The sequence below is a fragment of the Epinephelus moara genome, chromosome 2, assembly GCF_006386435.1.
Source record: "Epinephelus moara isolate mb chromosome 2, YSFRI_EMoa_1.0, whole genome shotgun sequence".
Classification (NCBI taxonomy): domain Eukaryota; kingdom Metazoa; phylum Chordata; class Actinopteri; order Perciformes; family Serranidae; genus Epinephelus; species Epinephelus moara.
In genome coordinates, this window is record NC_065507.1 from 4,341,502 (window position 1) to 4,367,034 (window position 25,533).

Here is a 25,533-nt window from a genome sequence, read left to right on the forward strand (position 1 = left end):
CCCTTCTCTCTCTCCCCCCTTCACACTTACCTGTCCTGTCCATTAAAGGCAAAATGCCCAAAAAAATATCTTTAAAAAAAAAAAAAAAAAGTAGAGAGAGGAGTTTCCCACAGGGTTTTTTTAAATTCCCAAATTAAATCGGATAACGGATAACGATTCAATTCGTTTTCCGTTTTTCACAAGTGTCCTTTTTCTTTTTTCTCTGGTTCTGTCGCACCAATTTTAAAAGTATTTGTGTCTTTTACAGCATAGACGATAACCTCTTTAAATCCTGGCCACCTACATGTTAGCCATGATACATTTATGGCTGCAGTTTATTTGATTGCCAGGTAACTGGTAATTATTTTGGAGATTGTTCATACTTTATACATTTTATAGACCAATCAAATAAACAGTCTACAGCCATGTGAGCAGCTCTGTCAGGCTGCAGGCACAGAGGTGATTTGTCTTGAATACCTACGTGCACATAAAGACAACACACTTAAACATCAAAGCTTATATTTGCTAATGAACACTAAATACAAAGTACAGCTGAGGCTGATGGGAATAGCATTAGTGCTGCAGATAGATCTCCCGGGCAAAAGTCAGCTGATCACCAGTTATCAGGATTCATAATTCATCCTCAGAGAAAGCAAACTGTCTGTACCAGTATATTTCATCATTAGGATCCATCCTCTGTGGACCACGAATGTCAAAATGCACAAAATCATAGTTGGTCCACTACTTATTGGTCGAGACTCACAATGAACCAACCAACATTATTATTCCACTGCGATCGTGGCTAAAATATCCATCACATGTTGCCAGAGTGCAGAGCAATGATTTAAAATGGCTCACTTTGTTCAAACAACAGTCCAACCCATACAGATATTTACATTTGCAGTCATATAAAACAGAGAAAAGCAGCAAATCCTCAAATTTGTTCAGTGATGATAAACTGTGTATGATCATGTCTTCTTTAGATTGTATGATGGTGTGGACGAGGTTACAGGGATAGTTTGGATCTGCACCTGGTTTATCGTCCACAGAACGAGGCTGCACGCCCACATTTTCAGAACAAAACAGAACAGGCTGCAGTGAGAGTCTCTCTCCATGGGATATTTAAAAATAGCAGCTTTGTGCATTTAGTCCTTCTCAGGCAAGCTCAGGGGTTTAGTGTTGCTGGAGCCCACAGGAACGACGCTCCACAACACTTTGTTTTCTCTGTTTCATGTAGCTGCAGACAGACCTTCCCAATGGGAAAGCCATTAACATCTTCAGTTTCCCATCTCTCATCAAATCCACCAGACTCCATTGAAAAAAACAGTGATTTAACACTGCTGAACACAGGAGCTGCTGGTCTATGGCTGCCTCCATCAGTTAGTGTGTGTTATTGTGTGACTTTGGTGGATCCAAACTAAACCTTTTTAAACACCAAAGTCACACAATAACACAAGCTAACCAACTGACAGTAGACCAGCAGCTCCTGTGTTCAGCAGTGTTAAATCACTGTTTTTCTCAGTGGAGTCTGGCTTTGAAGAGAGAGGTATAACAGCTTCAGTTTCCCATCAGAAATCCCTGTCTGACATTTCGGTGAAGCTGGACAAATATTCTAGATATAGCGTACACTTAAACCAATGATTTTCTTTAGGTGGCTAAAAACCATTTAGCTGCTGCCCACGTTCACGCCAGTGTGCTGTGTAGCCTCGATAACAGTCCTCCCGCCTGCTTCTCCAAACTTGTGGCATACCAACAGACATCTCTGTATGTAAAACACTAGAGAGACTTTCTGTCACCGTCCTCTGAGGCAGCTGCTGTAACTATTTTACATCATCATCCTGGCGAGTTCAGCTTTAAGGCATCAGATTCTCATTTCCTCCTGTCTCTTCCCTCTAAAGGAGACCGTATCAATGTGCTGACTTTAATAATAAAAAAACTTTTCTTTTAAATTGTTCCTTCTTATAATGAAACCAGAGCGTGTGATATTCATATCTGGACGTTTCCACTTCCCTCATATTGTTTCTTCATCTGTCCTCCAGTGTTTCCCGCCGGCATCCTTCAGCCCACCCTCTACAACCCTGAGTTCCCACAGTAAGTATCCCTCCTCCTGTCCCTGCCGTCCAAAGGGAGGCAACAACATCACCACAGCCACAACAACAAAGGTCATTACAGGCTACGCTAGTCTGGCCAGCCTCTGCTCCCCTCAAGTCCCAACACAGCTGATTAAACCAATTTAACTACCCACCAAGAGCTCAATTACCGAACAAGGTCCTGCTAATGGAACAGGTGTCATTGAGAGGTCGCCTCCCTAAATTTGAGTCCATCGAGTAATTTGATGGTGCATGAAAGTAGATATCCTCCCTGTCTGTTCTGTTTGTCTCAGGAAGCTCTCTGTGATGAGAAATTGATGAAGAGTCGCAGCGTTATTGGACAAAACTATTCACAACATTAAATTAGTCACGCTTTAAAATCACAACACAAATGATTTCTCCTTTAGATGAACATTCTGCTGAGAGGCGGTGCAGCATTTTGTCACAATGTACGGTATCTTTTAAAATCTATCAACTCTGTGCCGAACTAGCACCAAGTATTTCCACAGCTTTACACTCGTCACGGTGGGAAAGCTTTGGAATTAACATTTAAATCGTTCCACCGTGAAGCTCTGAAATCCAAAGTTATGAAAAATTCTGGGATGACATGTTTTTATACGAGCACTGAGTGTCTACAGTGAAAGCAGAACAGTACCCAGTGTGGAAGCAAGTAATCGCCATGATCATTTGAATCTTATCAGCCTCATTTTGAGATGTAATCACGGCTGCATCCTTTATTTTGAAATTTAAATACAACTGAATTTGCTGCGGTGAAATATCACAGATACCCAGGCTCGACTGCTGATCCCTGGTGTCGCTGATGTGTCTGAACTGAACTTTAAAGGTCCAGTGTGCAGGATTTAGGGGGATCTATATGCAGAAATATAATATCATATAATAAGTATGTTTTCTTTAGTGTATAATCACCTGAAAATAAGAATCGTTGTGTTTTCGTTACCTTAGAATGAGCTGTTTATATTTACATAGGGAGCAGGTCCTCCTCTACAGAGATTGCCTTGTTGCACTGCCATGTTTCTACAGTAGCCCAGAACGGACAAACCAAACACTGGCTCAACACAGGGCTGTTTGTGTTTTTGCATAGGCCACCGTAGGAAGAAGCCCAACTGCAATAAGCAGCGCCTGAGTTCCACTGATTTCTGTTGATTATTCAGTGTTTTTACCAGTTTAAATCACCTGGTCTGTTTGTTTTGGGGAGGAAGACACCTCTGTGGATAATTCAGCTTCTGGTGAAAACCTCCTGAACATCTGGGACCAGTTGCACAAAAACACCTTAAGTCTTTTCCTGAAGTATGACATTTAAAGGGAAATTTCAGTTTATTTCAACCTGTCTCCTATCGTCCTAAATTTGTTTCAAGTGACTAGTGACATAAAAATAATAGTTAGCATGTTAGCCGTTAGCCTAGATACAGCCGGGGCGCATAGTAGCGTCAGACCTGTTAAAACGTAAGTGAACGGGCAACCTTCAAGTGCAAAGTTAGTCCACTAAACAAGCTTTTTTTCCACAAAGACCGCCTCATATCGTTAGGATAAATGTCAGAGAACATATAGAAAACGACATGTAAACGTGTTGTCTTACCTTACCGGTGTGCTGCCATGTTTGTTTACCATTTAGCTCTGCTTTCCAAAGCATAGTAATCAGAAAGTAATTTCAACGTAGGTTCTGAATATATGGATACTTGAACTTTCTGAATTTGTGAACAATAAATATTATTTGTGCCGAAAAGAATATTTTTTGAAACAGCACAGCAACACAAAGTAAAATGTTTCAGTGCTCTAAATTTGGTGACCTTTGAATTACATCAGGTACTCAGTAGTGATAAAATTTCAAAATAAGTTTGCTACTAAGATCTGAATCATTGTGGGAATTATTTGCTTCCATACCTTAATTTTGGGAATATTAACACACATTTTCACACTATAATAGATAAATAAATAATTTAACAAAAACGGCAAACTTTGTATTAAATGTGGCCTTGAAGATTTAAAATCTGACCAGATATTCAGTGCCAGCTCGTAGCACTTGACATTCTCACTCCCACCTCCCATCTCGGCCCATGTTGCTGCTCGTTTCACGTCTATATATGACACACTGGGTATCCTTCTGCGTTTGTTGTCAATGTTCTGGGACAGCATGCCAGTTTATGCCTGTTATATGTCTTGTGTCTTTTCAAATTACACTTCCGTTGTACAGTTTCTGCTCGTTAGATGCATCCAGTCTTTTTCAAAACAAACTCACAACGTTGGTTAAACACCTCACATTTATCTTTAAGTCCTTGTGCAACAAAAGCACGTGATTTGGTTCTACGTTCATGTGGGAAGCAGACACCGGGCTCCTGGGTGAAAGTTCTGTGTGTGTTGGACCAATCCACCAAACCTACCTATGATACAACAAAGCACAAAAAACAAACAAAAAAACAACACAAACACAAAAAAAGATACAAGGAAAAGAAAACAGGGCATACAGATTAAAAGACTTCTTTGAACACATGATTTTAACATGCCTTTTTAGTCATTAGAATGTAATGCATTCATTCATTCATTCAGTACAGCACAAAAATGCATTGACACTTAGGTACATTATGTTATTAACATGAGGTGATGCAACTGTTTTAAAAGTGTTTCCACAGATATGCCATGGAAAAAATAAATAAATCAAGCAGACAATGTGCAGTCATGGACATTGAACACTATGGCAGCTAACTCAGGTGTAGGAGTGTCCATGAACACACCAACAATACAGTTTTTAAATAGGTTCCTATCATATATTGTTATCAGATAGGTTCTTATCTAACAGTTATCATAAAAATAAAGTGATGTATTACCTGTCCTAAGTAGGTTTCAGCTGATTGTGAGTTGATTAACATACAATACTGGCATGAATTAAAACCCAGTGGCTGCCTGGATGCTGGGAAATCACCCACACCAATTTGGGAAATGGTCAGTGAGAAACCAGTGCAGTGCAGCTCTGAGGAATGTGCAGGTAAACATCTATTTTCCCTCTCAACAAACCCTTTGTTAACCAAAGCTATTTACCGAGGAGCAAACCTGCTGCTGCCAGTATTCAGCATTATTCTAAGCCAGTACATACAATACAGTCCAAATAGCTGCACCTCCTGCATTCATATCAGCTCCCCTGACTCACCACACACACACACACACACACACACACACTAACACCCCTCAATTAGCAGTTTGTGTACCCAACATTAGCTAACACTTCTATGTCTTCATTAGAGGTGATCACCACTACTTCCTCTACCTGCTGCCATGCATGCTAATCAATATTAATTAATGATGTAGTAAAGTCTGTGTGTGTGTGTGTGTGTGTGTGTGTGTGTGCGCCTGCCTGTCCCCTTGAAATTATTACTGCAGTAGCCCTAACCTCCCATAAACTCTCGTTCTCACACTCCCACACACACACACACACACACACACACACACACACGGCTCTCCACCACCACGTCGAGTATAATGAAGCTTCAATCAGCCAGTTAGTTTAGCGGGGGAGTCGGGCCCGGTGTGAGGCAGCGTATCGACTAGCTGTCAGAAAGTCATTTTCGGACGTAGCCATGTGAATAGCCCCGAGTCTGCCCTCTCATCGCTCTCTATATCTGCATGTGGCACAAAGACAGCTCTCCAGCCCGGCCCAGGGTCAAGGGGAGGTGGAGCCACCCGCTGCTTTCTGGAAGCAGGGGGCACGTGCAGGGTGTGAGCCAGTGGGTGCTCACACAAGTCTGGGACGTGTTACAGGAGGGCTGTGTTTCTGTGTCCACACCTTGAGAAGTTAAGAGTTATGTTCACACTGCAGCTGTAGGTCCCCACACATGTAGAACAGATATCTAATTCTAATCAGTGTGAACAGAAAAATGTGGCATTGAGCTTCTTTCCATTCAGTACTGAGACACACGGATCCAAAATTAGATCCCAAGTGCAACTTGCATTTTATCTGGTTTGGCTGAGCAGAATTATCGATGAGGACAAAGGGATGAAAAACAAGAGAGAGAAAGCTGTCTGTAGTGAGACTCATAATATCAGTCAAAAGGTGTACGTTCTGAAAAAGTGATTCTCAAAATGGGGTTCGGGACCCTCAGGAGTCTGTGGCACTCTGCCAGGAGGTCTAATGTAATGCTGCAATTAATTTAGGATGATCAGAATCCACATTTTATTTAGCCTGTTTGCACTAAAGCAGGATTTATACATCTGCGTCGCAGTGACGCAGACCTCCTGTCTGTTTCTGTAAGCTGAAACCATTTCCCTCAGTGGAAACAAAGCTTTTATTTACTTTAATTCCACAGATAAGAAACAATAAATTGTGAAGACAATAAAGCCTCCACAAAAATAACATTTTAAGTCTTGTGTGTGATTTATCCTGGCTTCATATGAGCAGAGGAAATCTATGCTCGTCGCTAGGGTAATTTATACAATGTAAAATGCCATAGGCTTGTGCTAATAACGTTAGCATGTTGTATTGGTGGGGAAAATGTGTCCAGATAAAGACAAGTGTTTGTCTGTGAATGCTGCGAGTTATAGTGAAGCTGATTTGTGTACTTGTGTTTGAAATTGTCTCTATTAAGCCATGTTTAATGTGTGTTTAATGTGTGTTTTGAATCAACTAAACTTTACAGCACTTCACAGGAACCACCAACTAGTGTTTTGGAGGTGTAACTGCAGAGTGACACAGACACACCACTGCACAAGTATAAATAAAGTAAAACCCTTTCCCCGAATTCAAACTTCTCTTTCGAGCTCTGATCAGGCCGACCCTACATGAACATTAACTGTTTCTGTCCAAACCCAACCTGATTAAAAAAAAACAAAAAAAAACAGTTTATACATTAAAAGAAATAATGAATAATGCCTGTGGCATGAGGGGGAAACATGGCAGGACAACAACAAAAGTTAGGGAGGCAGAAGTCTGAGTAGGGGCGGGCAGGAGTGGTGGTGGATGGCTCCAACAACCACCGACCGGTGTTTACTTCCTGTAAGATTGTGAAGGCAAACCCTGTTCTTTTTTCCTAAACCCAACCGTGTGCATGTGTTGTTGAAGGAAAACAACGTCATTTTGCGGTGTTGTACCGATGTAGTGCTTTTATTTTGAAAGAGCCTGTATGCAAACTGTACATTTCCTGTGAAAACAGAAGTGTATTTTGAAAACAGACAGGCCGAATTTGACACGACGTCCCAGAATGTCAACAACCAACACACCCAGGGTACCTTGGACGTCATATGTGGACGTGGAAAGTCCATGACCAAACGTGGATATGTGACGAGGTCGGAGAGAGAATGTGTTGGCACAATTCCACAGTGAATTTAATTGATCAAAGGTGTGTTTTATTGCTGTGGCTGTGGACGAGGTAGCGCAGGTCGACCACTAATCAGACAACCGGCAGTTCAGTCCCCATCGAAGTATCCTCGGGCAAGATACTGAACCCCAGATTGCTGGTGTGTGAGTGCATGTGAATGTTTGACAGAGTAGCAGGTGGCACCTTGTATAACAGCCTCGGCCTCCAGTGTGTGAATGGGTGAATGTAGCATGTTGAGTAAAAGCACTTTGAGTGGTCGGAAGACTGTGCTATACAAGTGCGAGTCCATTTCCCTTTACTTATGAATTCAATGTTCCTTTCCAAAGGTCGAGCTTTGATATAAGTGGAGGCAATTCAAGACTTTTAAGCACCTGTGGAGACCAGGGAAGTTTTGTGTAATGCTCCATATTTCTCCTTCCTGCTGCCAGGTCTCTGAACTATGGGGGCATAGGAGCAATCATCGGCCACGAGCTAACACATGGATATGATGACTGGGGTAAGAATTACAATCTCTTCACCTATAATCCATTACAGCAATGTTCATACACCCACGGTCTCACCATTTTGAGTGGCACTCCCACTGTTGCATTCTATTTCACAGAAAAAGTGAGAGTCCCTGATGATTTGTGTAATTGTATGACATTTGTCAGATGCCCACAATCTCTAACTTTCATTTCCAGTCAAAGTGCTGCCCTTTAAGATGCATCGGACGACTATAATGAGGCTGCGAAATTTCTGCCAGCCACCTGCCAAATACTGGAATAACTTTGTTTGTGACTGCCTTTGTTGGTTTGTGCTCCACCAGCCTCTTTGGCAGACAGTCATTCTACAAATGTATTTGGCTGCAAAAGCAGTTCAGTTGGCTCTTGAACTGGAGACATCAGCCAAGGTCAACCCAACAACACTTTGCCTCCTGATGTTTTGACTCCCGCAGCAATAAAAAAAGCTACAAAGATGACGTGCTGGGCCGCTTTTTGGACTGTGAAGGAAAGTTGCAGGTTGTGTTGTCTCCATGCTAACACTGCGCCCCCCCTGCCCTTTTGCCCTTCATCTTAGTGATGCAATGGTTCATGTCCCTAGGGGGCCAGTACGACCGCCACGGCAACCTCAAACAGTGGTGGACGGAGGAGTCCTACAGGAAGTTCCAGAAGAAGGCCGAATGTATCGTCAAGCTCTACGATAACTTCACTGTTTATAACCAGAGGGTGGGTCTGCACGCACACACACACACACACACACACACATACCGCACATACACATACAGCTTTTATGATGTTGACTCTGTTGCTGTTGATCACATTAATCACTTTACCAGGACATTTTGTCTTCAAATGCTCTCATATAGTTTTGATTTTTAATTCAATTTTTATTTTTGTCCATCCACTCCTTATTTATTTTATTTTATTTTATCTTGTTTTATTTTATTTTATCTTATTTAATTTAATTTTATTTTATTTTATTTTATTTTATTTTATTTTATTTTATTTATTTTGTTACTTTCTATACTCATCAGTTTCTGTCCTTGCAATGACTGAATATCCCTGCTGGGGATCAATAAAGGCTCATCTTGTCTTATATGGCCATTTTTATTATAGCAGTACATAGATATATATGTCAGCTGATATTCTGGACTGATATTATCTTTATATAGAAAACCATATGTCATCAAGTCAGTGTCCGTTAACATGGTGCAGCTTGATTTATTATTATTTCTGCTCACATCACTGCTCTGGGTATCTGTGGAAGATGTTTGCAGCATTTTGTTCTGGTTACAGATAGACAAACATAATTACATGTGTGTAATTACGTATAATTTTAAGTTTACTCAGGAGCACCATTCAGCCTGTAAGAGCAGTTGTATAAAGTCTTCAGGGGCCTCAGAGGAGCTTTGTCAGGTCTGAGAAAATAACCTTGATGATGTTGTAGTGATGTCATCAGGGTTATCTCATCATCTTTGTGCATGTATACATTTTTGAAAATGGATATTTTCCTTTACATTTTGGACTCTTGTCCACACACACAGTTTTAGATCAACAAAAACACTTTTAAAACACTTAGGGTGCAGATTTTTCAAAACTCTGGTTCCTGTGTATCTGTGTGGACGTGTTAAGTGGAGTGTTTGGGAAGCGATGACATCATCTCATCTATTTTGTGTAATAGGCATGCTTCAGAAACAATGACAAAAATGGCGGGCTACTGGTCTGTTTACGTTTTGTTAGCACCTCTTGGTCTAATGATTACTTTACACTTAAACTTAGTATTGCTGCACCTAGCGTGATCTGGTCCATCTCAGCATCTGCGTTTTAAAGTCTGCCAGTGACGGTGGTTGTTGATGAGGAGAGGAAGGAAAACTTCTGCATTTCTGCAGCATCACTCATATCTTCTGAGCTTCTCCACCAGTATATCAAAAAGGCATCAACAGGAAACAGATCTCCAGTTGTGGTTTTGCAAGAAGGTACCCTGTGCACTTTACTACCTTTTCAACCAGTGAAAACTGTGGAAGAGAGCTCATGCCTGCAAGTGTCTGGTGTGGACGGGGATATTTTGTAAAATGAAGGTCAAGTGGACAGAATTTTTATTCTAAAACAGAGGGAAAACATCAGCTTTCAAAAATATCTGGATACCTGCAGACAGATAACACAGAGCCTGCATTACAAATGTGAAGTATGAAAAATAGGAACATTTAACCCGGCAGGAAGGTTTTAACAAAAGTACGATACCAAATTGCTGGAGTACAATTTTAATAAATTAATCTGAGACTTTTGTGGTGTGGTGATATTTTACCACCTTTACCAGCCACAGAAACACTCATGGACGAGAAAGAATTGCTTAGCTTTTCCTTGGCATTAAAGGAAACCGTGTAATTCTCAAAGCACCTGCAAACGATAAAATGCAACCCTAACTGTGCTGCCAGGGAAATAGTGTCTCTGTGCTCCTGTGCTATTTGCACATATGTAAATTATGTTATATGTATTTATTTGGCGCAAATCAGCCCGTTTATATGCAAATGAGCCTTACAGCAAAAATAGTCCAATTCACAAAGCCACAGGAGTAAGTAGTGTCTTCAGAGTCGGTGGTAACTGAAATCTTTGAGGCGTATCCTGCCCATAGACTGTAAATATAATGGACATAGCTGCTGTGATGTCATCTACTGGTTTGTGGAGGCTAACGTCAGGGTCAGTGGAGGATGACTGGCTTCTTCAGCCTCAAGTGGCCATTAGAGGAACTGCAATTTTTGGCACTTTATGTTGGCTTTCATTTTTCTGGTGAGCCGCATGGGCGGTGACCAGGTGAGGGCATCGTTATGCCAGGCATTATCATAAGTGGATATTTCAACTGAGACGGAAATACGTCTGCACCTCGTCAGTCAGGACCTGTAGCTCCCATCTGGAAATTCTGATAAAAGTTTTCGTTTTCTCTCTGCCGTCGCTCTGCTGCTGTGTTCTTGGCCCAAAGGTGACATGTACATACTGTGCAACATTTATAATGCCGTCAGGCAAAAAAAAAAGGGCAAACTGCACTCAGCTGTAAGATGTGTGGGCGTGTTTGTGTCCAAAGTATTTTTAGCACAATATCTTTTATGCATCAGACTGTAGTGGCCGTTTCAACATACCACAGTTCCTCGGCCACTTAGTTTGTCTCGGTTTTGACTTGTGTTTCCATTTCCTTCTCTGGAGTTCCACAGTCACATGAGGCAGGGAAGAGGTTTAACAAGGTTTGTTGAGAATACAAAAAACTTGTACGGTCCTCTACCTTCGTCTTTTATGCACAACGTTGTCCTTATGTGCACAATTCATGGTGCTATATGCCGCCATGAATATTTGTATTTTCATGTTTTTGAAGGGTCAAAGGTGATATAACGTGATAGCTTGACATGTTGGGAAATCTGCTCGTTCACTTTCTTTTCCAGACTTAAACTCAGAAGATTGATGCTCCTCTCATATCTGAGAGCCATATTGATCTTACTCTTCAACTGTTGGCAAGAAAGCAAATAAGCACATTTCCCAAAAAACTTTTCTTTTAAGGCTATTGAAGACAAGATCAGCAGGGAGCAACCTCACTGAGAAAATACAGATATCGGTCTTTAATCACAAGCCAGGTCCTAGATTAAAGGACACCCTTGAAGTACATAATAGCACAAAGTGCAGGGCGGAGATGTTCAGACCTGTCACCATTAAGGAAGCTTCCTGTGTGTGTGTGTGTGTGTAGGTGAACGGCCGTCTGACGCTGGGGGAGAACATCGCAGACATGGGAGGGCTCAAGCTGTCCTACTATGTAAGTGACATTCAATACCATTTATGTGGCTTCACATACTCTAAGTATTAGAGTTTGCTCCATCAGTGTATACCGCCTCTGTCCATTTTCTGTCTCCGTCTGTCTCTTTATTCTTCACAGAGCAGTCTGCTTTATTTGTATGAAAGTAAAGAGCAGAAGTCCCCCCAGAATCAAGATAAAAGATAAACGTGATTTCCCTCTCTCTGCTTGTATCACCGTCTGTCCGTGTGTGTGTGTGTGTTTGACTGGACAGCAGAGTATCTGATGCTGCATAATTCAATTCCATATTGAGCGTGTCAGTGGTCTATATTGAAGCAGGGAGTGTTTTGTGCATGCGGAAACAAAGTACAAAGGGAATGAGTGAATGCTTTTAAATAAACCATAACATCAAAATGCAGCGATAGAGTCATCGCGTCTGTTCGTCGTGTCAATCAGTTAGATTGGCTGCAGAGAAAACGGTGTTCCCGTGTTATTTCAGGGGTTTCTACAAATCAGAAATGTCCCGTTTGGTTTCAGATCTCACTTTAACTTGCAGAGAACATCCTGCTGTGGACACGAGGCGAGGGATCCTAATTTCATTTGTATCTGCTGTCTTTCATTATTCACCCGCTCCACACACCTCTGTCTGTCCACCCAGGCGTATCAGAAGTGGGTGAGGGAGCACGGACCAGAGAGGCCGCTGCCTGGGCTCAAGTACACACACGAACAGCTGGTCTTCATTGCCTTTGCACAGGTACAGAAGCCTCCAATAGCCTCACACTACTGTGTTTCATTACATTTCCATGTTAAATCACTTTAGCTGCCACTCTCAGCTGGAGCGCCTGATCACAGAGAGCAGGTAGGAGTTGTGAGTTACGCCAACATTAGCTGATGGATGCATTAACCATCAGAAGGATCAGACCCGCAGCACTGATGACAGTACAGTGGCTCTAAGCACCAGACCACCCCTGCTCCTTCTAACTATTAGGACGATCATTGAAATGCTGCTTTCATTCAAATTCATGGCTTAATGTAACGGGGCAAAATCCAGACATACTTTTTGATGCAATTTGTGGTGTTTTAGCTTTCAGCTGTAAAACTCTCCCCACAGGGAAGAGAGAGGAAAAAATCATGTATATGTACGTACGATCATTTGAGATGTCTGATGTGTGTCCAGAGTGAGTAAAAGCATCATTTTCAGATGTGAATTTAATGTTGCTAAAGGGAAACGTTGGTATTTTTTAAACTGGAACCTGTTGCCTATGATTTTATTTTCATCTTGATCTTGAAACGATGCATTTTCTCAGCTCATGATCTGATTGGAAAAGTATCTAACACCTATAGCTCTTAAAACAAAAGTACAGCACAGTACAGTCTTAAATGTAGTAAAGTTAAAGTGTTATGTACCAACAATTTAAAATACTCAAGTACTGCAAGTACCTCAAAGTTGTGCCTGAGTACAGTACTTTGTAACTTGCCACAACTGGGAGCAAGAATGCTTTAGCTAAAGCCAGAGTTCCCACAAATTTTCATGGACAAAATTTAAAAAAAAATAAATACAATTTTCATTTTGGAAAAGCATGCACTTCACTGTACCTTTCTCCACACACACATGCAGAAGAGTTTCACTTCCCATAACAAACGCCACCACACTACAGGCCTTCCCCAAATCAGACCGTACCCACTCCGTCACAGAGTGTATCTCTGTTTGAAGTCACCTTCACAGCTGATTGAAGCTCCCTTCATTAAGGTGTAGGGGATAAATGCAAAAGCAAGCTTTTGGACAAACTTCCCTCTCTGCGGCAGAAAAAGGACCTGTCGTAACTTTTTATAACCATTGAGAAAAATAAAGCTTAATGCCACTCATGTTCTTTACACGTATTTTTAGGACTTATATTTTATGTGTATGAGCTGCTGTTGTTTACCTGGATGTTTATGTATGCTTTGTTTGTCAAAGCACTTTGTAAACTTTTGTTTTTAAAGGTGCTATATAAATAAAGTTATTATTATTATTATTATTATTATTATTATTTCCTTTTGTCATTAAAAGAAACAAATAACTCGATAAATTGATAATAAAATGAACATGACTGCTTTCTAGAAACTAGAGAAGGGAATATTTTGTTCTAAATACAAAGTAAACTTTACAACATTAACGTCTGTATGACGATTTTAAATGTCGTAGTTTGTTTGAGCAGTTCACGTTTGTAAAGGTAGTCACATGGAACTTTATTTGTACTGGGCGTCTTCATGATGAATACAGTGTTGCACATAGTAATTTGGCATTAGTGCAGGCTCGCTGTTGGAGGGGTTCATAAGAAACTTTCATTCCTCGTTAGCTGGTTTGGACGGGACTCATTAAGTGCATTTCCATTAACCCTAGAAATGCGCAAAACCTAAATATCACAATAAAAAACTGGTAATGTAAACACCTACAGAAAAGTTTTTACGCTCTCATGAGGTGGTTTTTCAGACGTGTCGATATAGAAGTATATCGCAAAAGTGTAATGGAAACACTTTTTCCGCAAATATACGTCACTGGACATTCAAGTCCTCTGTGAATTCCTCATTCACGTTCCTCGTTCACGAATACCACTCGCTCTCTTCGTCTTCGGTTGTAGACTACTGCAACAGCAACAGTGGCAACCGAGATGATTGTTCCAGCTCGCAAGAGATTTGGAATGTCCATCTTACTTCCGCAAACAAAGTGGAGTCTCGCTGGACGAGATTTTACGAGAATTACGGCTCATATGCAAAACACATTTTGATGGAAACACCTGCAAGTCGCAATTGTACTTTGTCGAAACTTTAGAAATATTGCATTTATTTTGCGCAAAACTATAATGGAAACGCGGCTATTGTTGCAGACCCTCCGTGTGAACGCAGAAACGTGGGTAGGGAGAGTTTCGGGGGTGGTTTGGGAAGGGCTCTACGTCACATACACGTAACGTCTAAAAGCAGAAGGCTTGGCTGCTATAAGTCATAGAAAATGAGAACTGTGCAAGTTTTATATTTGTATCAAGCATCAGAGAAGTTGAGTTAATTTGCCTTACGTCAACGTTATGTCAAGGGCTAACTTACAGAAAATAAATTCACCTTTATGTTACATTATGTGGAAGGTTATCCCTGAAGATTACTGTAACAATGTCATTACAAACAAAAAATCTCCATGAGTTCTCCAAAACTTTCAATGGTTTTTACTAATTCCATGACTTTTGCAGGCCTGGAAAATGAGATTGTGAAACTCCATGACTTTTCCAAGTTTTCAATGACCATGTCAACCCTGTAACATGTATCCATGTTGTGTCACTGTTGTGTTAACGTTGTCTTTTCAGAACTGGTGCATGAAGAGAAGATCTCAGTCCATCTACTTGCAGCTGCTGACGGACAAACATGCACCAGAGCACTACAGGTGCAGTACACACACATAAACACACACACACACACACACACACACATCCAGAGAGTCATCAGCATGTTTTTACCATTTCAACTGTGGAACAAACCTCTGAAAGACCTTATACACAAATCTACATTAAGGAAACACAGGTCATGGCTGGAATGCTTCCTGTGAAAGAAATTCCTGAACACTGCAGGCACAGATATTTAATGATCTCCATATCACTATAAGACAGTCCTGTGTTTCCCCCCTCGCAGAGTGATCGGCAGTGTTTCCCAGTTTGATGAGTTTGCCCGTGTGTTCCACTGTCCCAAGAGTTCCCCGATGAACCCCTTGGAGAAATGCTCCGTGTGGTGACCTCACCTCGCCGCCTGCCTGTTGACCCTGGGATGAACTTCTTCACAGCCCCAAACACACAACCTGTCCTACATCACACATTCATCAGAGCCCACAGGATGATACAGCGTGCATAAAGCCGACAGTATTCTTGCCTTTGAAGGACACAGGGAAGAAATGCATCTCTTTTTTTAACATCATCAGTGCACGTTTTCAGTTTTCACACAGCTGTCGTTTCTCTGTACTAACCGAGCTAAAGCATGAGTCACACGACCATCGCTCATGTACATATATATCATTTGATTATATATATTTTTCTATGTTTAAATTTAATTTCAAATCATCTATTTTTCTATTTTAGCAGATACACCATGAACATCATGAGCTATTTGTTTTTTAATTAAGCAACCTGTTCCCCAATCGTTTCTCCTCACTGTAGCATCAGCTAGAAAAACTTCAGCATATCAGAAGATTAAAGGTTGGCAGCCAGCAGTGATTTGTGTCCCTGATGTACACTGGACAAGGACCAATTAAAAATGAACTGAGCTCAGTAGCATCCTTGTGCCTGCCAAAATGCTGTTGGTGTTCTTTCAGTTAGGTGTTGGAGTCTGATTTGTCTCGCACTGCTGCACTCTTGTGGCCGCAGAGAGCAATGGTCACTGTTCCAGTGTCACGCCCGTCGTATTGTTTGCCTGCATTGGTCTCTTGTTAACTGTGAGTGTTTGTACGGTTTCTAAGATTTGTCAACTTTTTTTAAGAAAAAAAAAAAAACAGAAGGTGGACTCATGGTGGGTGTTTTTCTCAGGATTCGTAGCATAGTGCAGCGCCAAATGGAGGATCTTTGTGTCTCTGTCTACATTCAACCCTTCAGCCCACAGTAAGATCCCAGAGGAGCTGGTGTACTTATCAAACATTGGATGAACAAGGAGATGTTTTTCCTCGCTGGGATTCACAGCACGGGCAGCAGCTTGACCCCAGAGCTGAGAACATTTTCTCGTGGAAACAGAATCTCCTCTGCTGTTGGATTATTCACGTCTCTGTCTCCCTGATGAACTCCCAGTGATCTCATACAACCCAGGATTCAAGTGAGAGGGAGACGAGAGGTCACGTTATACAGTATATTAACAGTTAACTCGCCAAATAACAAGCCAACACTCTGTACATAAGAAAGAGCAACTATGGTAGATGGAGAATCATACATTTGTACGCAGTGTTATTTAAAAAAAAAAATACTTTTCTATAAACTGTTGGTACAAAAAAATCTGAATCTTTGTACAGTGGAGTATATCAGATGTTATGCCTGTACAGTTTGTTTTGATGAGAGTGCATGTTTCCCTTCTGACCATCATTAAATTCAGATCGATATAGCTGGAGGACATCACACACACACAACACACACACATATCCGACTCTATAGCTGCTATTTCACACATGGCTGCTATCTCTTCCTCTCTGCTGGTTATCGTTTAATGTTTGAATAAATACAAAGGATCACTGTGTCATGTTGCTTCCCCCTGTGCTCAGGTGTGTGTGTTTGTGTGAGATACGTCCGTTATCATCAGTGTGATTGTTTTGTCAGCTGTGTCCTCACAGGCGCGGATCCTCCAGCGATGTGAGCCAGCTCTCTCTTGGCCTCCCAGCGTTGGATGGTCGATGTCCACCTCTCCCACTCTGCCTCGCGTTTGTGTAAAACCTGCAAAACCCAGCAGGAATCAAACATATTTACATACGACATCGACAAGCTGTGCAAACCAGACGGGTGTTTCATAAAATGAGATTACCAGTTAAACCAGTTACAATCTGCCAAGCTGAAACAGTTCCTCCCTGAAGGTTCCTCTTTGCTGCTGCAGGGATCAGTTTCAGACTGCAATTTTGGTGTATTGAAAATTTGAGCTCATATCTTTTTTTTTGGTTTAGAGTGCACTCTATGTTAGTCAGCTTATGTGCTTTTAAATGAATTGCATTAAAACACAGCTATGGCACAGTGTGTCCCACAGCAGCTGCCTCACAGTGAGTGTCCTTTTTTCTCTTTAAATGTCACCTAAATAAAATGAAAGAACCAGACCCCCAAAAACAGGAACCCATCTTTCAGCAAGACTCATGCTGCTCTCAGACCTAGAGTCGTCTCCTTTGGTCTGAATCAGGGACTCATGTTGTTCCAAAGTTGTATAATTGCCTAGAGTTGGTTCGTGTTCTCACGGCAGCATTTACAAGAGGACCAGATCAAATGCCTTGTGTGAGAAAGCTGCTCTTGATTGGTCAGAATTTCCATGTGGGAAAAATCCAGGAAGTAAAGCAAACGTTGAAGAAGAGTACACTTGCAAGATAAATGTGACACTTTCTAATGTCACAATGGAGGGACAACTACGCAGGTTGATTTTAGCGCTGCTCATCGTGGACTATATTGCTGTCATTGTTCATTTTAGTCAAACCATACAGTTTGAAAACGAGGCGCGGCTCCAACTAGAAAACAATGTTTTGATGCATTGGATGTGCTGAATGTGCATATTAAGGCAGTACAGGAGGAGGTGCACATTAATAATCCTCCAGGACTGTAACATGCTCATGTTTAACCCAAACAATGTGTCATGTGGCTGCAGTTGCTTCACATCCAGGTCGGAACACCTTCTCACCACAAACCAACCGTACCAGAGTTCGTTGTCGGAACACCTTCTCACCACAAACCAACCGCACCAGAGTTCGTTTGGAACCGGACCGAGACCACCTCTTCAAGAAGGCCTCGGTCTGGTTGTTTTGGTGCACACCTGAGTGTGACTGCTGTGTTCACACCTGCCCAAACAAACCGCACTGAGGAGGAGAACCAACTTGAGTTTGAGTTGAACTTACTGGACATATTCAATCGCCCCACAATACATTGTGTCTCTTTAGACTGCGCAATGTCCGGCAACAGCGGAGATTTTAAGTCAGGCAAAAAGCTGTTTAACAATCATTCAATCATTTATGTAGTGACCAACCCTAAACTTCAGCTGCTACTGGTTGCTAATTGTCTTAATTGTTTGGACGTGTACTCGGAAAATTACTCCTAATCTTTTCCAATACTGTATATCATCATACGTTTATTTTCTCACCAGTGTCCGTAATGTCTGTCTAACTTCCAATAAGTTTCAACACAAAGTTCCAATAATTGCAGCCGTATAAATCTTAATCCGAGCACAGTCGAAAACTGTTTGCTTCCCACTACCAACAACACCTGTGCTTACTGGCATGAACTTAAATACCATGGCCTGCCTCGGCCAGTAACATAAGCCACCTAGTGGTGTGGCAGGATAATACTCCACTCTAATATGTCCCTTTATTTAGGTTATATGATAATACATTGTACTTATATATTTGTTCAGGCAAGAAATTAAGTATTTAGATTCCCAATATATGGTCAGTTTATCCAAATAACGCCTGTTTGGAAATTTTATGTGATGTTTTTAGAGATGTATGATCCATCAGCCAGGTCAGACCAGCCATCAGTCATGTGACTTCATTGTAAAAAGCTTATTGGTAATGGCACAGTTAATCGTTAATGTAGTAGGCAGTATGCAGTACAGTCAGTACACTGTACTGAAAGCTCAAGACACACAAATCACATCGTCTTGTGCCTGTTTGGTCTGTCAAAGCTAGCCTAACACCTGATGCATACTACACAACGGAAAGGTCCAGTTTAATTTGTTTTCCAGGGAGATTCCAGGAGAATTCCAGGAGACTGACAACTCTCAACTTAACTTGTGTTTTACAAAGGTGGCTCAGTAGAGCAGAGCTGACTGTGAAACGCAGGGCGTTAAATGAGTCCAACAAAGTGAACCAGGATTAAACCATTTCATTAAACCATCTCAGAGCTATGGTGAGAGTTAAAGCCTGGTTTAAGAACTGCGTGGTCATGACTTTGAAACACAGACCAGAGTCACCAGGCACACATCACATCAGTGAGGTGACGGACATGTAAGGACAAAACTGTGATGCAACAAGATTCAAAATCTATGAGAGGCCCTTTGAGATGTAAATCATACTTGGTTGTACAAGTTACATCATAATCTCACACATAAACCACTATACCATCACACAAACATTACCAAACCCTCTGGTATCTACATACATACTTGTACAACAAGGGATAATAGTATGTATGTCAGTATGGTGGTATATGTAAATGAAGAAAACAGTGTATGTAAGACAACAGACTAATATATGTATGAGACAATATTATTAGATTTTAAACAAAGAATAAATAGTACCTGTGAATACAAATAATCATGTGTAGGGACAAAGAGACAGTGAATGTATGACACAATGACTTCATGTGTGAATGACAATAGTTATCTGTATGAGTTTGATTGAAACGGAAATGAAACTGAATTCTCAGCTCCTGATTGGCTATCTTTGATGCGGGAGCGAATTTCTCAGTTCCTGGTTGGCTATCTATGATGACGAAGCGAATTTCCGCAACATGTCCCGCCTACTCGGATGACTCTGACAAGATGGCGGACCGGGAGCGACCGGACCGACTGAGTGAAGCCGTTTGCCTCTTAAATAACACTTTAAACTCTCCAGTCGTCGTCACAACAGTGTCAGAAATGTTAAATCAAAGTCGCCATCCACAGGAGCTTCTTGTGACGCTGCGGCGGCTGTGGATGAAGAAATGCCGCGGATCTTCAGAGCTGGATCATCAGGTGTATCAATCAGGAGGCGCCAGTGGCGCTTCGTCCCGGAAGTGGCCTTAATGTGAAGGAAGTGATGGGACTTCAGTATCAAACTCAGCAGTACTTCTGTGGATTAAAAGTCGGGGAAGAGGTGAGTTTATTAAATGAGGTTGAATTATATTTATTTAGCCGCTGAAATGATTGTTTATTTGTGTTGGAGGGCGCAGGCGGGTAAATAATGGAAGTAGCTTCGCCATGCTAAATGCTAGCAAAGATGCTAAAAAAGTTAGCTTCCATAATCCGAGATAAACATTAGAGATGACTATTAGTGTGTTAGCTGACGTTAGCTAATTGCATTCATGCCCATATTTGGCAAATATTACATATAAGAGGAGTAACGTTAACCTTGTGACGTTACTGTAGTTAGCTTACATCACTGTGTGTAAGTTCAGGTTCAAGTGTTTGGTGTGTGTGGTTAGCATAACTGCTATAATGCGGTGGCTAACATGCGAGGAGTCTTGATGTACTGTTACTTCAAAAGCCAGCAGATGAGATTAAGCTTTTTTAGCTCAGTTATTTACACCACAAAACACTGTTACTGATTAATGTGTAGTGTTACCTCAGCTAAATAGAGTAACGTTACAGTTCAACGTTAAGTGAGTGTATGTTAGTATTAACAAGGGGTGAGTGATATGGACCTAAAATAATATCACAATATTTCAGGGTGTTTTTGAAATAACAATATTCTTGACCATATGACAATTTACTGAGAAAAATGTATTGTTAATTTGAAAACACAGAAGTGCAACAAAATAAGTGATCTAGTTTTACAGTTTGCTTCAAATATTCAGTAAAAACTAAAATGATCTCACATTACTTAAGTTTGTGAACAACAACAGTAACTCAGAGTGAGATTCAGATTCTGTTACAATATTAATAGTTCAACTAAATAAAATCTACCACAAATTACACATTTAAACAGCTCCCAAATACAAAAAATGTCCCCTGGGATCTATATATATAAATCAACAGGTGATTTCCTTCTTTTAATAAAATCCTAAATGATTGAGTTGTTTTTTTTCCCACCTGGACCTTTATGCTCTGCCATTTCTCCTCTTCCCACCTGGACCTTTATGCTCTGCCATTTCTCCTCTAATCATCACGCTGTAACTAGGACTGCAGGTATCTTTTCTTTTAGTAATCGAATATTCTGGCGATCAATCGAGTAATTGAATAGGACATACTGCGTGTTTTCATGAAATTACTTTAGCTTTATTTAAGGACAAGAGTAATATATTGGAGAGAAAATAATAATTCTCTGAAATGAGCAACAAATGTGTTTCCTTTTTTGAAAGTTCAACATTTTTATTGCTCTAATTGCAAAAACATTTGTCTGCAGTGTGAGCTTCAACAGTAGTGACAGATAAAATGATGCACATAATAAAATGAATGAAGCCAAGGCTTACACAAATTGACTACAGCATTCTATTTTCCCTGTGTTGCTGTTTTCTATGGCAAAACTTGGCTAATACTTATGATACATCGCCAGGTAACGTTAGCCATCACATTGATTTCTGTTATTGATCAGCCATTATAAAGCCATAATACACGTACATTCTTTACATGCATTATGAATCTCAGCTGGCAATCACTGATTAAAGTTAAATGCAATTAAATGTGATGTTGGTGCTACTGTGTTGTGTCAGGTTCGTTCGGCGAACTTGATGCATACAGTTGATATTTTCTACGTAGATGTTGTAGCATTGAGGACATGCTGTTGTGGCATGTTAACTCTGCAGCACACACTGAGCTGTTTTCGTTTTAACTTGTAATGACCCCACACTCTACACTTTCTGTCGTTTTCTGTGGCCTGTCTCTTTTTGTCTCTCGCTCTTGACGTCGCGCTTCCTCCATCGTTTTGCAAACAGCGCTACATCCATGTTATGTCTGTGTAGGCTATCAACAGCAAAAGTAACATAAGCGCTTGTGCAACAGAAACAACCATCCATGTGAAACGCAGTGCGCTATATAGTTGTACTGGATTTAACAAAGCCTCGAAACAAATAATTTGCCTCTAGGCTTTTATGTAATTGAATTTTTTGAGTTTCTCGAGGAATCATTTCAGCCCTAGCTGTAATCTGTGACAGGCACATTCACATATATGTAGTTTTTTGTCGAGTGGCGAGCGTCATGTGGGTTTACATTACCAAAGGTTTATGACAAAATGACTTGACAACACTGACTCCTACGTGCGCACGGCGAGAGAGGAGAGGGAGAGACGCTGAATGAGTTTCCTCTGAGCGGTAAGTCACTAAAAGAGTCTGAGAAGTCCGGGGCTGTTCATAAAACATTCAGGACGCCACAGTTTATTCCACACTACTGAAGCTGCTTCTCTTTTTGGAACCACTGTGGAGTCAGTAATAATTTCACTTTCAGCCATGCTTGTTGTTGCCGTGGGTAACAGTATGACATCGATGGGTCAGCAAGTGAAAATATCGCAAGTATCACGATAAGAATTTTTTATGAGATTTAATATTATACCAGTGTTATCATGAATGACATGACATGGCATACCCTTAATATTAACGTTCTCTGGTTAAGGTCAGTGTTTGTAGGCTGTTTCTACAGGTCCTGTTCATTTCAGTGTTGATGACAGTCGTCAAAAACATCTCTTGGAATGATTCTTTCTTTCTCTTTCAAAAAACTGAGTGCTGAATTATTTTATGTGCACCCACACAAAGCCACATAAGTGAGTAATAGTTATTTTCATTTTGCTGTTTAATGTGAAACAATACAGCAGACTTTATTTTTCTTTTTACATGAAAGCACAGGGAATAGATAACCGTGTGGAGCTCATCTTCTACAGGTTGTTTCTTTTATTTTTCCCAATAGCCCACAATATGATTTATTCTTCACTATGGCAATGTTGTTGTTTTTTTCCCAGCCACTGTCTGGATCACTGGAGACAGCTACATCTAGCGTGGGACTGAGAGAGCTACAGAGACCATGGGGAGCAACCCTTGTGTAGATGATCTCTACTGGTCCGGCTGGGGTGGTCTGAGGAGGAAGAGCCTTTTCCCCTTCCTCATTCTGTCCGTACGAGCCAGATGTCCTCCTCATCCACTGTGACAGGAATGACCTGGGAGATGTCTCAAGTGTCAGCCTTATCACAGCAATTTAGGAGGACCTGCACCACCTTCACCTGCAGCATTCAGACATGAAGCTCATCTTCTCTGGCACCACCCAAAGATGCAGTTGGAAGGCTGCTACCGATCCGGGGAAGATTGACAAGGTATATCAGGAGGCGCTGGTGGCACTTCGTCCAAAACTGGCCTTAATGTGATGCGACTTCGGTGGATTTTAAGTTGAGAAAGAGGTGAGTTAATTGAATAAGGTTGAAACATATTTATTTAGCCACAGATCTGATTACTTTAGTCAGTAATGTAAATGGACAGTGAAAATGTTAGGAGACATTATAGTGTCAAATTTACAGTGATGGTGGTTAACGCCAGAGTTAACTCCAAGTTTCATGAGATTTTACTGAACAGTTCTGGAGAAAATTAAAAGGAGAGTCAGCTCAAATTACCTCATAACATATTCAGAATTTCCCCATATTCAGTATATATTTTTAAAAATCCTTTATAGCTTTATAGGTTATAAGAAACACTCAAAGGAATCTTGGACAATAGACACGGCTGACGTTGCGCTCGTGTCCCATGTATTTTTGATCAGTCCATCTTCCTTTTTTGAGTTGCTGTGCAGTGCAGGCAGTTGTTGTCAATGCCAGAACAGCAACTTTATCTGCAGGATTCTCTGTTATTGAATCAGGCTTTCCCTGAAGTGACGTGCATGTGCATCACAGGCTGGAGTCTGTAAAGCCTAAAAACAGCCACAAAGAGGTTCAGAAGTCTATTTTTTTTCAGTCCACTTGAATCAAAGTATGCTCAGAGTTTATTATGGGATTTGCCCACTGTCTACTCCGGCTTCAAGGCGAGTAACTTACACCTTGATCAATCTTATTGGCAATATAAAGCATACTTTATTTTTATTTAACTGAATTTATTGAATTTAATTTAAATCCTGCAACAGAGATGGGATTAACTTCAAACCTGGTTTATCATTGTTAAGAAAGTTTAGCTATTATTAATCCTGATATTAGTCAGAATTTCCAGTTGGTGCAAACCATGAATAATCTTTTGCTTTCTAAAGACCACTTGCTTCCTTTTACTTTCTTTCAGCACCTCCTTCCTCTGTGTGCCGACTCCTTCTTGGCCACAGGCAGTTCAGAGGGCAGCCTTCAGATCACTCCAGTGGAAGGGCTCAGCTTCAGCATGTTCCCACCTTGAGATCTGGATCCTCCAATGCCTCACCTCTGCCTCCTCTGCAGCCACCCCTTATACCCCGAGGGACTGGCCACAGAAGACCAGGGCCGCCCTTTACCAAAAGAATGCAGTATTACTTTCACCCCTCATGCCACCACAGGGCACCAAAGTAGCCAGTGCAGTTGTGGCGGCGCCAACTCACGCTGACCCAGGCAGGACTAACCCAGGCAGGACTCTGTGGACTCTTCTGATGAGGACGTGGGCACAAAGACAGTTGGGGACAGTTGCCACCAGACCATTAAGAGCGAACACTTGTCAGAAACACAAAGACACCTCGCACTGACGTTGATGCTCATCGCAGACTCTCTGACACTCCTGCTGGTGGCTCCATGCTATGGTCACAGTGTTTTCTTGCAAAATACATTAAGTCCTAGTAAAATGAGAATTAAAGCGTATTTAACTTCTGTACTGTGATGTATTCCCCAGTGAAATAGAATATTTGATCAGTGCACAGTTACAAGAGGAATTAAAATCAAATCCTTCGCATTTGATTAGACTGGTGTGTACAAGTGTCAACAAGTTACATTTAAGACGTTTTAAATACCAACTTGCGATGGAAATACACATCAAAAGCGAAAATATACTCTTTCCAAGTAAACGCATTGCACACATACAGTTGTTGTCGAAGTCTGGTACCCGTCGAAGTGTTTCCCTCCTGTTAAAATTATGTTTCCTATAGCACCAACACCAAATATAATATCGGTGATGTGACGAAAACAATTTAAGACCCATTCAATTTGAATTTAAGACAATTTAATACTTTAATGCCTTTTATCAGTGAATGTGTTTTTAAGACATTTAAAGACTTTTTAAGGACCTGCAGCCACCCTGTGTTACAAGTTGGCGGGTTCAGAGGCTAGCAGATCTACACATACACACCTCCCTCAGAGTTAGATCAGGAGGATGAAAGATGAATAAATGGATTAATTAGATTAATGAGCTAACTAACTAATTAGCTCTGTGGCAACAAGTTGCAGACTGATTGATTGATGGATGGATATTGTGATATTAGTGGTTGGTACTAGCTTGTGTTAGCATGTCATATTTTGTTGTACAGGAAGATTACCATTTATGGCATGAATTGTTAAAACTATGTGGAAAATGCCCATGGGAGGCCAA

At 41.0% G+C, this 25,533-nt stretch overlaps 2 protein-coding genes across 3 annotated transcripts in view; one reads left to right on the forward strand and one right to left on the reverse strand.

Moving 5' to 3' along the window:
* The window catches only part of LOC126404027 (endothelin-converting enzyme-like 1), a 77,471-nt gene extending 62,033 nt beyond the window's left edge, over nucleotides 1-15,438 (forward strand). Inside the window, exons 12-18 of one of the 2 annotated variants that reach the window (XM_050066980.1) lie at nucleotides 2,019-2,070; nucleotides 7,822-7,889; nucleotides 8,450-8,598; nucleotides 11,603-11,668; nucleotides 12,306-12,401; nucleotides 14,983-15,059; nucleotides 15,305-15,438. In XM_050066980.1, coding sequence (XP_049922937.1) covers nucleotides 2,019-2,070; nucleotides 7,822-7,889; nucleotides 8,450-8,598; nucleotides 11,603-11,668; nucleotides 12,306-12,401; nucleotides 14,983-15,059; nucleotides 15,305-15,404 — 608 coding nt within the window. In that variant the 3' untranslated portion in view covers nucleotides 15,405-15,438. The remainder of the gene's footprint in view (nucleotides 1-2,018; nucleotides 2,071-7,821; nucleotides 7,890-8,449; nucleotides 8,599-11,602; nucleotides 11,669-12,305; nucleotides 12,402-14,982; nucleotides 15,060-15,304) is intronic. The other variant, XM_050066989.1, reaches the window with a different exon arrangement.
* A 1,503-nt stretch (nucleotides 15,439-16,941) lies between these two features.
* ccdc150 (coiled-coil domain containing 150) overlaps nucleotides 16,942-25,533 on the reverse strand; it is a 28,755-nt gene continuing 20,163 nt past the window's right edge. Inside the window, exon 19 of the mRNA XM_050067000.1 lies at nucleotides 16,942-17,076. Coding sequence (XP_049922957.1) covers nucleotides 16,942-17,076 — 135 coding nt within the window. The remainder of the gene's footprint in view (nucleotides 17,077-25,533) is intronic.